General features: G+C 59.1%; 1 protein-coding gene across 3 annotated transcripts; it reads left to right on the top strand.

Moving 5' to 3' along the window:
* Nucleotides 1-3,348: 3,348 nt before the first annotated feature.
* On the top strand, nucleotides 3,349-14,875 carry PLTP (phospholipid transfer protein). Of its 3 annotated transcripts, none has more exons than XM_081946379.1 (16): nucleotides 3,349-3,369; nucleotides 5,583-5,703; nucleotides 5,931-6,030; nucleotides 7,028-7,156; nucleotides 7,921-8,076; nucleotides 8,286-8,349; nucleotides 9,564-9,627; nucleotides 9,726-9,817; nucleotides 11,426-11,602; nucleotides 11,727-11,786; nucleotides 13,537-13,701; nucleotides 13,902-13,969; nucleotides 14,090-14,132; nucleotides 14,278-14,341; nucleotides 14,503-14,579; nucleotides 14,659-14,875. In XM_081946379.1, the coding sequence occupies exons 2-16, from the start codon at nucleotides 5,595-5,597 to the stop codon at nucleotides 14,755-14,757; spliced, it is 1,467 nt and encodes a 488-aa protein (XP_081802505.1). In that variant the 5' UTR covers nucleotides 3,349-3,369; nucleotides 5,583-5,594; the 3' UTR covers nucleotides 14,758-14,875. The 3 variants fall into 3 exon arrangements, with proteins under 3 accessions (XP_081802505.1, XP_081802503.1, XP_081802504.1); XM_081946377.1 differs by lacking the exon at nucleotides 3,349-3,369 and adding an exon at nucleotides 4,433-4,575; XM_081946378.1 differs by lacking the exon at nucleotides 3,349-3,369 and adding an exon at nucleotides 5,054-5,076.
* Nucleotides 14,876-15,580: the final 705 nt, after the last annotated feature.

Genomic DNA, 15,580 nt, shown 5'->3' with positions numbered 1-15,580 from the left:
CCACCAACTTTAACCTCAGACTGTCTACTCTCAACCTCACCCCCTTCCTAAGAGGTCTGTAAAGGGGGCCTGCATAAGCACACCAGCCTACCTACTATCCCTTTCCTACTTTCTCCATTTATTCGTACCTGTTTACTTTGTTCATATTTATGTTTATACTCATCCCTGCTATCTTTTACATGTTTGACAAATAAAATAAAATAATTAAATAATAAATAAAGTAGAGATTGGGAGGGGAGGGGGGGAATGGCCACCTTCCCCTCCAGAAGGCAGCAAGCTGGGATCCTGCCCCGCTGAGACGCCGGTCCTTGAGTAGCCCCAGAGACATCCGGCGTGTGTTGCAGGTGCCCTGGGCAAATCCGCTCCAATTTGGATATGGCTGCTGTGGTGCAACAGCCGCAGAAAGCACCTGGGCAAAGCACCCAGAGGTTGGTAGTTGTGCCAAGGCTTTGCCTTTGACGGGGAGGGGGGGGGGTCAGGAGCCTGGCCCCCGGGGAGAGTCCTGCCTCTGTATTTGAGGGGCTGCCCTGTGGTTGCAAACCCTTTCAGAGACTTCCTGAGGACTAGAAGCCCCGGCAGAGCTCAACCTGTGCAGACAAGAGAGGCTCTTGTTGGCCCTGGTGCCTCTCTGTCTGGGAGTCTCCCTCTTGCTTCACGTCCAGGGAGGCTGGGGTGATGGTGCCACGATCAGGAGATCTCTCTTGTGCCAGGGCTGGGATTCCAACCCAGAGCCCAGAGCAGAGTTCCTCCAATAAGTTGGAAGGCCTGACTTGCTTCAAACCACCTGGGGAGGGGGGGTTGGATTATTTCCCCCCCCCAGAAGGAATTAACGAAAGCTCTGGGAGCTCCAGTAGCACCCCAGAAGATTCATCCTTTGGGGTGAGGAGTGACGTGCAAGCCAAGGACCAGGCAGGGGGTGGGCAAGTAGGCGGAGGGGGGGGCACAGCTGGTAGGGAACCAGAGGCTTCCTGCTTGAACAGGGGTTGGACTGGAAGACCTCCAAGGCCCCTTCCAATGCCGTTAGTCTGTTTCTTCTGCCTGGGAAGGGCCTCAGGTCAGCCGAGGGTTCCGGTAGGGCTGTATCCTGAGGAGAGGCTCTGAAAGCACCCTGCTGGCCTTCCCTCCAAGGCCCCACAGCTGTTTCCTCCAGCAGAACCCAGCCTGCCAACAGGAAGGGGCCAGGGACGTGGCAGTGGGTGCAGGAAGGCCAGCCAAGGGGAAAGTTTGCCCCTCCAGGTGTTTGGGTGAAGCAGCCTCCTCCTCCTCCTCCTGAGAAGCAAACTCACAGCTGCAAAAAAATGAGGGACCCTCCTGGAGGATTGCCAGGCCATGCATGAGGTTTGTTGGCCCCCCCTTGGCATGCTCTGAGGGGCTCCCCACCATCGGGAAGCTGTTTTGGATTCCAGCGCACACGGGGGGGGGGAGGGGTTGCCATCCACACGACCCTGAAATCTGAGCAGTGCGGCAATCCCCCTCCCCCCCCCGCCCCAGCCACCCTACATTTGGCTCTGCCTGCCACTGTCACAGGCAATTCGCCCAGGCGGGCCAGACGCGGGCGAGGCCCAGGGTGGCTCTGTGGGGAGAGACTTCCTGGAGGCCAGAGCTCTGGAGTGGCCAGCACCGCTTGCTCCGAAGCTGCTGAGGTCAGCTTGGCTGCCCAGGCTCTGCAGAAGGTCCTGCTGCTTCCTTCTGGGAGCCGGCCGGCCGGCAGCTCAGCCGCGAGTAGCCTTCAGGCATGGAAAAGCCGGGCCTCCCTCCTGCCCACAGCCCTGCGGTCTTCCCTTCCCAGAGGGGTCAAATATTCACAGGGAAACTATTTTAACTAAAAGGCAGGGCAGGTGTGTCGCAATAACAACTGTGCAGCCCAGTGCGGTTGTGGTGGGACGGCAGCAGATTACAGGGAAGCTCCCTGGAAATGAAGGTTTTGTGCAGCAGCTGCAGCAGCTTCTGAACTCATCAAGTGGCAGAAACGGAAGAAGCCGCAAAGGGTCCCCGAGGAAGGCCAGCACGGCGGTGGGTGGCTGTGGCCCAGGACTCTGGCAAGACCGGGCCGTCCAGGCCTGGCATCCTCCTTGGAGGTGGAAGCCAGGAGCCTGCAGGGAAAATGATGGAAACGGAGGCTGTCCCGAGTCACAATCCTCAACTTACAACAGTTTGTTTAGTGACGGTTGCATTTTCATCCATTTTCTTTCTTTCTTTTCCACATGCCCACCACTAATATGTGCTAATATGTCCCTGGTCCCATATGTTAAAACAGCACATACAGATTATAAGCCAGAAGTATTTTTGTTAGACATAATGCCAGAAAAATATGAGAAAGGGAATTTATGTTTAATGTTACATATATCGACAGCAGCAGAATTGCATTTGCAGAGTACTGGAAAAATGAGGAAAGACCTACAGAAGAAGCAGTAAAATCAGAAAAACAAAAAAACATTAGACTCTGCAGAAATGGACAGTGACACAGAAGATAAAAGAAAAGGAAGACAGAGTATTTTCCAACATGGAACTTCTTTTACAAAAATGGTTAGAGAACAGCAGAACCTAGAAAAATAGTATTAGGTAAGCAAATTAACCCAGGCATCACAAAGCACTTTATGTAAAGGGAAAATGCATAAATAAATAAATAATAATAATAATAATAATAAAAAGTTACGGCGGCACTGAAAAAAGAGACATGACAATTTTTCACACTTAACGACCATTAGAGCATCCCCACGGTCAAATGATCAAACTTCAGGCACTTGGGAACTGACTCTTATTTATGACGGTCGCATGATCTCCTTTCAGGACCTTCTAACAAGCAAAGTCAATGGGGGATGCCAGGTTCACTTAACAACCACGTTAGTCACCTAATTACTGCAATGATTCACTTAGCAACGGTGGTGAGAAAGGGGGCACACGGGGAAAAACCTAACAATTTCTCACTTAGCAACATAAATTTTGGGCTCACTGGTGGCCGAAGGTCGAGGGTGGCTGAAGAGCTGCTGGGGATGAGGGTGGGGAATCCTCCCTTCTGCTCTTCCTCCGAAAGCCAAGTGGCCCCTGAGGTTTGGGGCTTCCAAAGACCCAGCTTGACTGGGGTCACTGAAGGGCTCCTTCCTCCTCCTCTCTGAAAACCGAGGAGCCCCCCCCGTGCCCCCCCCTCTGATGCAGGATTTCAATTCCCTTGCGAGGGATGGGAGCCTGCAGAGCCACCTCCAGTCCCCTGCCCCCTCCCCCCCCCCCGTCTGTTTCTCTGGAGATTTTGTGATTTAGTGCTGGGGGGGGGGGTCGCCCGTATCCTGTGGCTGCTGAGCGTCCTTGGGACGAAGAGGAAACCACCCTGCTCAGAACTGCTGAGTGGCAGAATTTGGAAGGAGGAAGTTGGTGAGTGAGAAAGCAAATGGAGAGCCCCCCCCATCAGCCATGAAGCCCCCTCCCATCCACTCCGTCTGCCCTCCCTGATAGAGTTGGGGAGGATAAAAGGGGGGGGGTCTGCACATGCTTTTGGCCTAGAAAGAGGTAGAGATAGGAAGGGCTGGGAGGGAAGAGGACCTTTGGCAGGGCTCCAGCCCCCCCCACCCTCTGCCCATGTTGTGTCTTTCAAAGGACTCAGATGGGGGAGTCCAAGAGGGGGGATGGAGGGAGGCTTTGATTCTGCTTTCATCCTCCCCCCATCAAACGGAGGTCTTGGCTCAGGCTACAATCCCCCCCCCCCCAACCTCAGGGCAACTGGATCCAAGCGGCTGACAAAACAGAGGGATTTCTAGCAACAGCCTCCTAGCAGGTGGGGAGGGTGGGGCACCGTCCTGGTTTTCCGGCACAGAAGCCCCCCCCCCCCCCCCTGCAGGATAGCGGATCTCTTGAGACAGGATGTGGAGCGCATTTCCTGGGGAGATCAAGGAAGGCGGCTCCTTCTACGCCTGTAGCCAAGGGGGTGCAGGGCCCCCTTGAAGGGGGTGGAAGCCCACCATGGACGGTCAGGCTCTTCTGCCCCCCTGGCTGGGCTCCCCTCACAGGCCTTCTGCAACGAGTGTGGACCTTTCACGTGGTTCCCCCCACTCCCATGCAAAGGCCTGCAGCTCCCTTCTCTGGCGCAGGGCAGAGCAATCCTGCCAGGTAGCCCCGTCTCAGCCCGCAGTGCGCAGGAGGCATCCCGCTTGGGGGGAGAGTCTGCCCCTCCCTTCCCAGCCACAGGACTGGACGGCAGCAATCCCACCGCGGCCCCCTCGCCATTCCGGGACAGAGGCCGGGACCCTCTGCGGGGACGGGCGAGGCCAGGGCTCCCCTCTGCCACGAGCTGGGCGGCTTCTCCCTCCCTGCCCGACACAACCCCGGGGCTGTCGCCCGCGCTCTCCTCGCGCCAACTTGGCCCCGGGTGCAGAGAGACGCCCCGTCCTTGCCCAGGCGGCCCAGCCCCGGCAACCCGGCTAGCGCCGCCGAAGCGCCCCGCGCGCCGCCGGACTCTCCCTCCCCTCCCCTCCCCTCCCCTCCCTCCGTCCGGCTGGGGCGGGCTCCGGAAAGCCGCCGGGAGGGAGTATAAAGGCGGCTGGCAGAGCGCGAGGGTCCGGAGAAGAGAAAGCGGGAATGCCGGCAAGTGGGCACGAGGCGAAGGCGGCTCCGGAGGGCGGGCTGGGCTGATCCCCTTTTCCTCGCACCCTCCGCCCCAATTCCTGTCCCTGGCCCGGAGAAGCCGCCCCGCTCGGCCGCCTCTCTGCCCTGCTTTGCTCCTTCGCGTCCAGCGCGTCTCCCGGGCGGAGCCAACCTCGCCTTCCACACTTGGGACCCCGCAGGAGGAACTTCGGCCGGCGCGCTGCCTCTGCCGCGGGCGGGCTCCGAACTCCCAGAAGCGGCTGCCGGGACCCTCCCGGCCCCGCACTGAAGGCCGAGTCACACCCGCCCCCTTCCCCGCAGACGGGACCCGCGCAGCTCAGCTCCCTTCGGGCCGGGCAGCGCCTGGATGGGGGCGCCAAGGGAGCCAGTCCTGAGTCCTCCCGGGTGACCGCGGCCTTTCGGGGAGGAGAGTCGGGCTGGGGGCTTGGAGCCGGAGCTGCTTTCTCCGGGGACCGGAGCGGATGGAGCTCCGGCTGCGAGGTCTGGGAGAAGCAGCCCCTGGGCGCTGGGCCATCTCTCCCCGCCAACCTGCGATACTTTGCCTACCCCCCCCCCCGCTTGGTCTCTGCCCACCGACTCCTTAAAGCTGTGGAAAGGACATACTGGCGAGTGGCCGGGTCTCCCCAGAGCCCCAGCAGAGAGACGCCCACCTGTGGCCTCACCTGCCGGAGGACTGGCTCCCTTTGAAGCTCTGCACTGCTGCCATTTGGCTCTGCCTGCCTGCCCCCCTCCCTTCTCACATCTATCTACCTGTATCTATCTACTTATAACTATATCTATCCATCCATCCGTCCATCTTTCTCTCTCTCTCCCTCTGTCCTTATTATGCTGCCCCTCTCAGCTGGAGAGGGCCTTCCCCTGTGGACCTAAGAAAACTGCCCACCTGGGATGCCCCAGGGGGTGCTTGCCAGATGCTATCAGGACTGGGCCAACCTGAGGAGAGCCCCCCGTGGACCCTTCGGAGACTGACCTCTTGCCCCTTGCAGGAAAGAGCTGCCATGCCTCTGCACTGCCTCCTGTTGCTGCTGACCTGGCTGGGCACCGCCTCTGGGGCTGCCCACACCCCTGCCTGCAAGATGAGAATCACAAACAAGGGCCTTGCGCTGGGTAAGCGGCGGCGGAGGGGCCGGAGAGCAAGAGGAGCTGGGGAGGGGGGGGGCTAGGCTTGGGGATGCCTCCCCTTCTGGCTCCAGCAGAGGGATCCCCATTTCTGCCCCCCCCCCCGGCTGGTTTTGGCTGGCACTGCCCATTGGCCTGACCTCACTTCCCTGGTGGGCTCGGGGCTCCTTGCCAGCAGAGGCACTGGGGGTGATGCCTGTGGGGGTCTCTTGCAGTGAAGCAGGAGGGTCTGCGATTCGTGGAGCAGGAGCTGGAGAGCATCTCTATCCCCGACCTGCACGGCAAGCAGGGCCAGTTCCACTACAACATCAGCAGGTGAGTTGGCTGGGCCGGCTGCTTACAGGCCTCAGCCCACCTGGTTCCTCCCAAGAGCCCTACAGCCCCCCTCAGCCCGCCTGGCCTGCAGCTTCCCAGGGTCTGCTGGACCCCTCAGCTGGCAGATCCATTCTGCAAACGGGGGGGGGGGTGAGCCAGACAACCACCGGGCCACAATTCACTTCCTCCATGGCAGCCCAGGGAGGCGCAGCCCCTCCCCCCCTCTCCCACAGCCATTCCCACCTCCCACCACGGGGCCCCAGGGGAAGCAGCTGCAGCTGCTGGTCAGTTTGGGTTAAGGCGTCAATGGGGGGAAAGGGTGCTGTGTGTGCGCGTATGGAATCGTCTATCCACCATCCTAAAATCAGGAGGCTTCTCCCAGGAATTTATCAGGGACCGATCAAACCTGGATTGATTGCAGGAGCTCTTCAAATAAGGCAGAGAAGAACAACGGAGTTTACCCTCCTGGCTCCGTGACAGCTTATGCAAGAAAAAACACACGGATTGTGTTGCATGACCGGAGAGATAAGCCTGTCCCTGCCTGGGGCTGGGCGGGGCTGGGCTGGGCAGGGCGGGGCAGGGCAGGGCGGGGCAGGGCGGGGCAGGGCAGGGCAGGGCAGGGCAGGGCGGGGCGGGGCGGGGCGGGGCAGGGCAGGGCAGGGCAGGGCAGGGCAGGGCTGGGCAGGGCTGGAACCTGGTCCAGGGTTGCCACAACAACGTTGGTGCCTGTGGAAGCGGCCAATCAGGAAAGGCTTCCAGGGTCTCCAAACCCTTTCATTCCAACCCCCACCCACCCGGGCTCCCCATGTTCCTCTCCTTCCTGCTTTGCAGGGGGCACCATGGCTCTCCGGGCACAGTTTGTGCAACCCCCTGACCCACGCAGGCTGAGGCGGGGCAGGGGCTGGCACCAAGGGGGCCGATAGCAGGGGAAGAGTGGGGGAAGTGGCCTGGCCTGAGAGGACCCCCCCCATCCCCACCTGACCATCTCTCCCTGCAGCGTGAAGGTGACTCACCTGCAGCTGAACCTCTCTGAGCTCCACTTCCAGCCGGAGCAATTCCTGGCCTTCCAGATCAAGAACGGCTCCATCGGTGTGCAATTCCGGCGTCAGCTGCTCTACTGGTTCTTGTGAGTGGCTCCCTCGTCCGTCCGTTCCTTCCTTTCAAACGCTTCTATAGTCGCCCTTCTGATTCGGGTAGTCCTCGACTTGAGACGATTCATTTAGTGACCATTCAGAGTTACAACGTCCCTGGAAAAAAGGGACTTACGACCGTTTTACGACCATCGCAGCATCCCCCTGGTCACGTGGTCATAATCCAGATGCTTGGCAGTAGACTCGCATTTATGATGGTCGCAGTGTCTCGGGGACACGTGATCCCCCTTTGCGACCTTCTGACAAACCAAGTCAATTAAACAGGGGAAGCCAGATTCGCTTAACGACCATGTTACTATCTTAACCACAGCAGTGATTCACTTAACAACTGGGGCAAGAAACGTCATAAAATGGGGCAAAACTCATTTATCAAATGGTTCACTTTGCAACATAAGTGTTGGACTCAATTGTGGTCGTAAGTCGAGGAATACCCGTCACAATCCCTGGGTGACAACAACAACATACAGAGCATATTAAAACCAACCGCATTAAAAGCAAAAACCGGCGGCCAAGTCAGCCTCCTAATTATAATATATTCCCCACCCCTGTCCGGCAGACCAGCGTTTCGAACCCAGGGCTCTCCCGCCTGGATGTGGCCCCTGGCGCCTTCCGTACAGCCTGCAGAGGGAGGAAGGGAGGGTGTGCATGTGGGGGAGGAAGAAGGGGCTGGCTGTCTTGGGGTCTGAAGCCCCCTCCCTCCCTCCCTCCCTCCCCACTTCCTCCACCGCTTGCTGCCCAGCTATGACATCGGCTCCATCAAGACGTGGGCCGAAGGGGTCAACATCCATACCCAGCTGAGGCTCTCCAGGGACCAGGGGGGCCGCCTCAAGATCGCCAACATGAGCTGCAACGCCTCCATCGCCCGGATGCACGCCGGATTCAGCGGCACCCTCCGGTAACCGGCCCCGGCCCCTCCCTCTCCTGGGGGCCATTTTGTCAAGGGGATTCCTTGTGGTGGGGGTGGCATGGCAAGAGGGAGCCAGCTGTGGATGCCAAGGGAAAAAACTTTGAGATTGGCAGAAGCAGCAGCTGGGGAGGGGGAGACACTCCTAGCTCCCCCCCCCCGAGGGGGCACCCTGACCAGCCTTTCCTGACTCTCTCCAGGAAGGTCTATGAATTCGTGGCCATTCTCATCACCTCAGGGATGCGCTACCTAATCAGTCAACAGGTGAGCCCCAAGCCACAGGTGAGGCCTGCTGGGCCAAGGCGAAGGGAACAGCGCAGAGGGGGCAGGTGTGCCAGTCTCCCCCGGGTCCAGGGAAGAGCAGGGAAACCCCTGCAATTTCCCCCCTTCCGGTCCTCCGTCCAGGGTTTCTCTCAGTGGCCCCACTGGGCTTCCAACCACAGAGGGAACTTTACTACTTGGAGTAGCCTAAGGGAATAGACTGTTGGGGCGCCTGGCACCTGTGGGAGTTTGGAGCCAGCCTAGGCAAAGAACCCGCTTGGACGCCCCATCTCTGGGGCTTCATAGAATCATGCCATGTTTCCCCGAAATTACCACATCTCCTGATAAGAAGATAATAAGGGCAAAATTATACGCCCTCCCCCAATAATTTGCCCCCTTGACAAACCCCCCCTCCAGCCAGGCAGAGCGCCATTCACCAACCTAGCGATATCCTGAAGGCGCAAAGCCGCAGGAGCCGGGCGGAGGGCAAAGGCGCTCACATTGCTTGACGCCTTTGGGATACCGCTAGGTTGGTGGGTGGCGCTGTGGCCAGCTGGAGCGGGGGGTTGCCGGGCAGCTGCCCTCACGAGCAACGCCCTTTCCAGCGGTGGTGGGGGTGCCCTTGCCCAGCCCTGCAGGGAGAGTTGGGCACGGTGAGGCTGGGAGTCACGTGAGCTGGAGGCGGAACAAGGGCTCGCGCAACCTCTCTTTCCAGCCGGGCAGAGAGCCACGTGGCTTAGCGCCTGTGGCATATTACTGGGTCGGTGAGTGGCGCTCTGCCCGGCTGGAAAAGGGCGTTGCTGGGCGGCTGCTCACGAGTGTGGTCACCTCATGGCGGCTTTGCTGTGCTGCTGCAACAGCTCAACACAGCCGTTTGCCCCTGAGGCTCTTTTCCCAGCTCTTCGGGAGCCCGCTCGCAAGAGAGCACCCACCCGGCAACCCCAAACCAATAAGACCCCCCCCCGATAATAAGGCCCAAGTAAAATTTGTGTGTGGGGGGGTGTCAAAAGAAAATAAGACCCTGTCTTATTTTGGGGGAACACGGTAGAGTTGGGAGGGACCTTAGAGGTCTTCTAGTCCAGCCCCCCTACCCAAGGCCTTATACCAGGCTGTCCAGTCTCTTCGGGAAGAGCTCCAGCGACGGAGCCACCACCACTCCCAGAGGGAAGACTGTTCTCCCCTTTCCCCACCCGCTCTGACTTCTCTCTGTCTTTCAGATCTGCCCTGCGCTCAACCACGCTGCGCTGGTGCTCCTCAACTCCCTGCTGGACACGGTGCCCGGTGAGTGGTGGGCAGCATCCCCTTTCCCTGCCAAAGAAGACGGAGGGAGAACTCTGGGGCGACGGGATTCCTCCTCACTCTTTTCTCCTCCTCTCCAGTGCGCAATCCCGTGGATGAATACGTGGGCAGCGACTACTCCCTACTCAAGGACCCCCGTGTCACCCCAGAGAACATAGACCTGGATTTTAAGGTACCCGCCAAGGGCCCCATGCAGGGGGCTCCCCAACCACACGGGCAGGGCAAGTTGAGCGTTCCTTGGCTGGCGGGCTCTCGGGTGTGAGTGTGAAGCATGGGAATGCTTGTGTGAATGGAGCATGGGATTTCGCTTGTGGGAATGGAGCCACTGTGCATGTGTACACGTCTGCCACTCGCAAAAAACTATTTCCTCTCCCCCACCCTTGCTGGTCCACAAAGCTGGAAAGTTTTTTTGGGGGGGGGCTGCCTTCATGGGATGTGGGGCGTCCAAGAGATTTTGAGATGGGCGGATTAAATCATCCCCAGGAGGGGCAGCCACGTTTGAGGGCCGGTGGGAGAAACCCCCGCCTCGCTCTGGGCCGCCTTCCTTCCCCTCAGAGCCAGCAAAGGGCAGAAGAGAACATGGGTCGTTGCCACACGAAGCGCTCTTGGAACGGGAAGCGAGAGGCGGCCTCCTGTCCTTGCCCCCTCAAGCCCAGCGCTGCTGCTTTCCCCAAAGGCCCCCGGACTTCCTTGCCTTCCTTTGAAAACGTCTCCCTTCTCCTCCGGGGAGCTTCCTCAGCTGTCACTTAGGGAGAACCGAAGAAGCTTCCTGGAGAGGAAGGGAAACGTTTTCAAAGAAGAAAACAAGGAAGTCCAGTCGTCTTTTGGGAAAGGTGCCTTTGGGGCCACCAGGCCTGGAGGGTGGAGCAGCCCCAGAGGTCTTTGCGGGGAAAGAAAATGCAGGCAGACCTCAACTTACGACCCCAATCGAGCCCGGAATTTCTATCGCTAGCTGAGAAAGTTGCTAAGTGAATTTTGACCCCTTTTATGACTTTTCTGTGGGGACGCGGTGGCTCAGGGGCTAAGACGCTGAGCTTGTTGATCAGAAAGGTCAGCAGTTCAGTGGTTTGAATCCCTAGCGCCGCGTAACGGAGTGAGCTCCCGTTCCTTGTCCCAGTCTCTGCCAACCGAGCAGTTCGAGAGAACGTAAAAAATGCAAGTGGAAAAATAGGGACCCCCTTGGGTGGGAAGGGAACAGCGTTCCGTGCGCCGAGTCATGCCGGCCACAGGAGCTCGGAGACGTCTTCGGAGGGCGCTGGCTCTTCGGCTTTGAAAGGGAGGTGAGAGACGGTGCTCCTCTCCCTTTCCCGCAGACGAACACAGACGAGCGAGGGGAACCTCGGCCTTATGACTTTTCCTGCCAGAGTTAAGTGAATCCCTGCAGGTGATAAGTGAGCAACTTGGTTGTTAAGTGAATCTGGCCTCCCCGTTGAGTTGAAGGTCGCAGAAAGGGGATCACGTGACCCCAGGAGACTGCAACCGGCATAGGTCCCTGCCAGTGGCCAAGCCTTTGCTTTTTGACCCCCTGATGATGGGGCTCATGCAAAGGTTGGAAGGCTCATAAGTCCCTTTTTTCAGTGCCTTTGTAACTTTGAACGGTCACTAAATGAACTCTTGTAAGTCAAGGACTACCTGTACAGCAAACATCCACCCTGCCCCCCCCCCCACTGATCCCAAGCCCTGGCGTGTATCTGTGGCCCGGCCGTGTCCCAAGGGGGCAGCCGTGAGGGGAGGGGCCCCCTCTTTCCCGGTGTGACCCGGGGTCTTCTGCTGCTGGCAGGGCATGTTCTTCCCTCTGCGGAATGAGAACGAGACCCTGCCCAACGCGGCCCCGGAGCCCCTCCTGAGGGAGACGGAGCGGATGGTGTACATGGGGCTCTCCGAGTACTTCTTCGACTCCGCCCTCTTCTCCTACTACCGGGCGGGGGTCCTGAACATGGAGTTTGCAGGGGACCAGGTAGGGCGTGCTGGGCAGGGGTCTCTCGGGGGGGGGGCAAGAGAGAGAGGGCTGGCAGGGAAGGTGCGGGGAGGGGGGGAAGCTGCTGCCTTGCCCACCTTATGCCTCCCCCCCCTTGTTGCAGGTGCCAAAGGATTTGCAGGTGTTGCTGAGAGCCTCTTTCTTCGGAAGCATCGTGCTGCTGGTAAGGGGGGCAGGGGGGAGCTTGGAAGGGGGTTCTACAGGAAGGACCCCATTGTCCCCCTAGGAATCATCTCCTTTTCAAACCAGACGGGTGGCAAATACATGTCACAATTGCCAGGATAACGTCTGGCTGACTCTGCCACAGCCCATCGTAATTAACAGAGTTGGAAGGGACCTTGTAGGGCATCTACTTCCAGGGATGGCGAAACTTTTTGTCCTTGCGTGCCAAAAGCGCATAGCGCAACAACCCATAATGCAATGCACGTGTGAACCACCCCTGTGCCCCCCCAACGTTTGACCCCCCCACGGTCCTGCCATCCGTGCATGCGCATGCCCCCCCCCCGCGCCCCATTTTGGGCCTACTAAGCCTCCCTGCAGCCTCCTGTGAGCAAAAACGGGCTGCAGGGGCGCCCCACCCCCCCCGCATGCCCACACGTCTCCCACATGCGCCCCACCCACCACGCATGCATGGCGGAGACCCAAAAATCAGCTGGCTGGCAGGAGGTGCGTGCGTGTGTGCGGTGGAGCTGAGCTGGGGCAAGAGCTTGCGTGCCCAGAGAGAGGGCTCTGCGTGCCACCTGGAGCACTTGCGCTATAGGTTCACCATCACAGATGTAGTCCAGCCCCCCCACCCAAGCAGGAGGCCCTGCACCATTCCTGACAGATGGCAGTCCAGCCTCTTCTTGGAAGCCTCCAGGGATGAAGCTCCCACAACCTCTGAAGGCAACTCCTGTTCCATCGCTTGATGGTTCTCCCTTGTCAGGAAATCCCTCCTTTCCAGGGTGAATCTCTCCTTGGTCAGTTTCCAGTCATTTATTCCTTGTCCGGCCTTCGGGTGTTTTGGGAAACACCTTGACCCCCTCCTCTCTGTGGCAGCCTCTTAAATATTGGAAGATGCTCTCCTGTCTCCCCTGGTCCTTCTCTTCCCTAGACCAGCCAGGCCCAGTTCCTGCAACCGTTCTTCATATTCTTGAGCCCCCAGTCCCCTCATCATCAAGGTTGCTCTTCTCTGCACTTGAGTGCGGTATGTCCCGGGTCTCCTCCGGGGGTGACCGCATCAAGGCGGACCCACTCAAGGGGAAGTGAAGACAAACACACAGTTTTTCCTCGGGGCGAGTGGGCCCAGAATGAATTCTGGACCCCCCTTTTATTAGCAGCGTATGCGGAAACAAAAGCATTCTGAATTATTATTGGTTACATACAATACATTTGCCTGTCACTCAAGCGGTGCTTTTTGGTGTTAGTATCTTATCAGCTTGGACTGTGTGTTCCCTAGGCTGCTTTAGCCTGGAAAGCCTCCGTTGTGCATTGTTCTATTTTGCAGACACAGCTTTCTAGATGGGGTCCTCCCAGTGGGCATCCAGCTCAACCCGCATTCAGTACTCAATTTATTTCAGTCCCAAATTCCGTATATGTGTTCCAATCAGGAAAACTGATCTGCACACATACCATGGCGACCTCATTCCCACACTTGAGTGTCATAAATTTTTCTCCAGATTTCTGTGCTAAATCTTGCCAGTTTTGCATCTTACAACCCCAATTTATCTTCATCCACTTCCCAAATGTGGCAGCCTGCTTTGCTCCAGTGTGGGAGTCAAAACCAGAAGTTTTATTTTCAATTCCTTATTACGAGGGAGCCAAAAGCCACAAGGCCGTTTCCGGTTCCTTTTTAGCAAGACTTTTTCTCCAGGGAAACCCAGCAGGGCCCACTTGCCTCCCCCCCCCCAGCTGACCCTCTGTCCTCCCCCCAGAACCCTGATGTGGTGGACGCACCCCTGACCTTAAAGCTGCAGGTGACCGAAGCCCCCCGCTGCACCATCCGGCCCTCCGGCACCTCCGTCTCCGTCTCTGCCCTGCTCAACATCTTCTTGGCCCCCCTGAACCAGCCCCCAGTTCTGCTTTCCAGCCTGACGATGGTGAGCCCCCCGCCCCCAGGGACCCCCCTGCCCTGGGGAGGGGTTTTCATTCTCCTGATGGCTCCTGGCGTTGAGCAAGAGGATTCCTTCCTCCTGGGATCCAGAAGGTCTGATGGGGGGGGGGGGGGAACAGAGCTGAGGGAGGGGTCTGCAGGCTGTGCTCCAGCTCCCTCCCCCCATTGTGGCCTCTCCCCCTGCAGGAATCCCGCTTAAGCGCCAGGGTGGTCCTTCATCAAAAGGTTCTTCGGGTGCAGCTGGACCTCCGAAGGTAGAGCTGGGTGTCCCTGGGGGGCCTGTGTGTGTGTGTGTGGGGGGGAGAATGACCAGTGGCCTCAATTTGGTAGCACTTCTACCGTTTCCCCCCCTTCTCCCCCCCCCCCACATTCAGGTTCCGGATCTACTCCAACCAGTCAGCCCTGGAATCTTTGGCAGTAAGTCTGATTTTGGGGTCAGGCGAGGGAGGGGCAGAGCCAGGAGCCAAGGGCCTCCTGAATGATGGGGAGGGGGCTCCCGGTGCTTCTCTGCAAGAAGGGCTAGGCTGAACCAGTCCCAACCCCTCCCCCTCTCCCCCTCCAGCTCCTCCCCCTGCAAGCCCCCCTGAAGACCCTCCTGCAAATGACCATCGTGCCCTTCATCAATGGTAGGCACCCGGGGGGGGTAGGGGTAGGGGGGCTTATCGTGTGTGACAGCTCTGTGGGGGCAGGGAGCTGGATCCTTTGCCTTTGGGTGGGTGGGCTGCAGAAGAGTGGCCAGGATTCAGCCATGGGCCAGACCAGCGAAGCCCCTCCCTCTCCCTTTCAGAGAAGACCATGAAAGGGGTCCGGATCCCCCTCCCCGAAGGCATGGACTTCACCAAGGAGACCGTCAGGAGCCACTTGGTAAGTAGGACCCCTCCCATGGCGCTGGGACGCTCTGCCCCACAAGCCCACCCACCCACCCTCCTCCTTGCCTCCCCAGGGCTACCTCACCATCGGAGCCGACCTGCACTTCAGCAAAGGGCTGCGAGAGGTCATCGAGAAGCTCCGGGCCACACCGGGCCCCTCTAGGGCTGCATAGGGCCCCTGGATCCCGTCCCTCACCTGCCTGCCCCAGTCAGGAGGGCCCCTCTGCCCTGCCGGACACAAAGGTCTTTGTAAGCCTCTGGGGCGGCTGAATAAAGAGCTACGCTGCCCGACTCTGCCTCCTGTCTTAAGCAAGGGGGTCTTCTCCCATCCCTACAACAGCCCTGCCAGGCAGGGCTGCCCAGGCCACATTGGGAACAGGCTCCAGCTGTTCGTCTGCCTCAGTGATGTCTGCCTCTGAAGGCAGCTGATAACTGTCAGACGGCTCTGGCCCCAATTCTGCCTCCGACACGGAGCCCTCATCCGAGCCTTCCCCAGACTCCAGGACTGGCCCATCTTCCTCCCCAACCTCCTCACTCTCCGAATCACCTGGGCCACAAGCTGGACTCAGAGACGGCTCTCGGCCAACGCCCTCCCCGCAGGGCTCTGAGCTGCCCCCTCCCCAGCAAAGGGGAGCACCCCACATCCCCTGTAGACCACCCCCTCCTGCCCAGCCAATGCGGATTGAGCCAAAGCCTTGGTGGTCCACGGAGGCTGGGCGAGAGGCTGGATTTCAAGCCAAAAGGCCTCGACCCTTTCTGGGCTTATGAGCCGTGGGGGGTGCTGAGGGGGCAGAGCTCGCACCCCCCAAGTCAGAGAACTTCGGGTTGGTTGTTCTGAACCAGGCTCCACCCTGGCACAAGCTCTTCACCAGCCTCGTTTGGGGGTTCACCTGACAGCAGCACCCCAAAGTCCGGAGCGACTCAATCCTTCCTCAGCCCTAAAGGGAACCCTGAACCGTTGCCACAATTCGGCTCCAGTCCAACCCCCCCTCCCTG

Source organism: Natrix helvetica, assembly GCF_964273705.1.
Source record: "Natrix helvetica genome assembly, chromosome: 3".
Taxonomy (NCBI): domain Eukaryota; kingdom Metazoa; phylum Chordata; class Lepidosauria; order Squamata; family Natricidae; genus Natrix; species Natrix helvetica.
The sequence above is the reverse complement of the archived record's forward strand: the minus strand, read 5'-3'. Positions and strand labels throughout refer to the sequence as shown.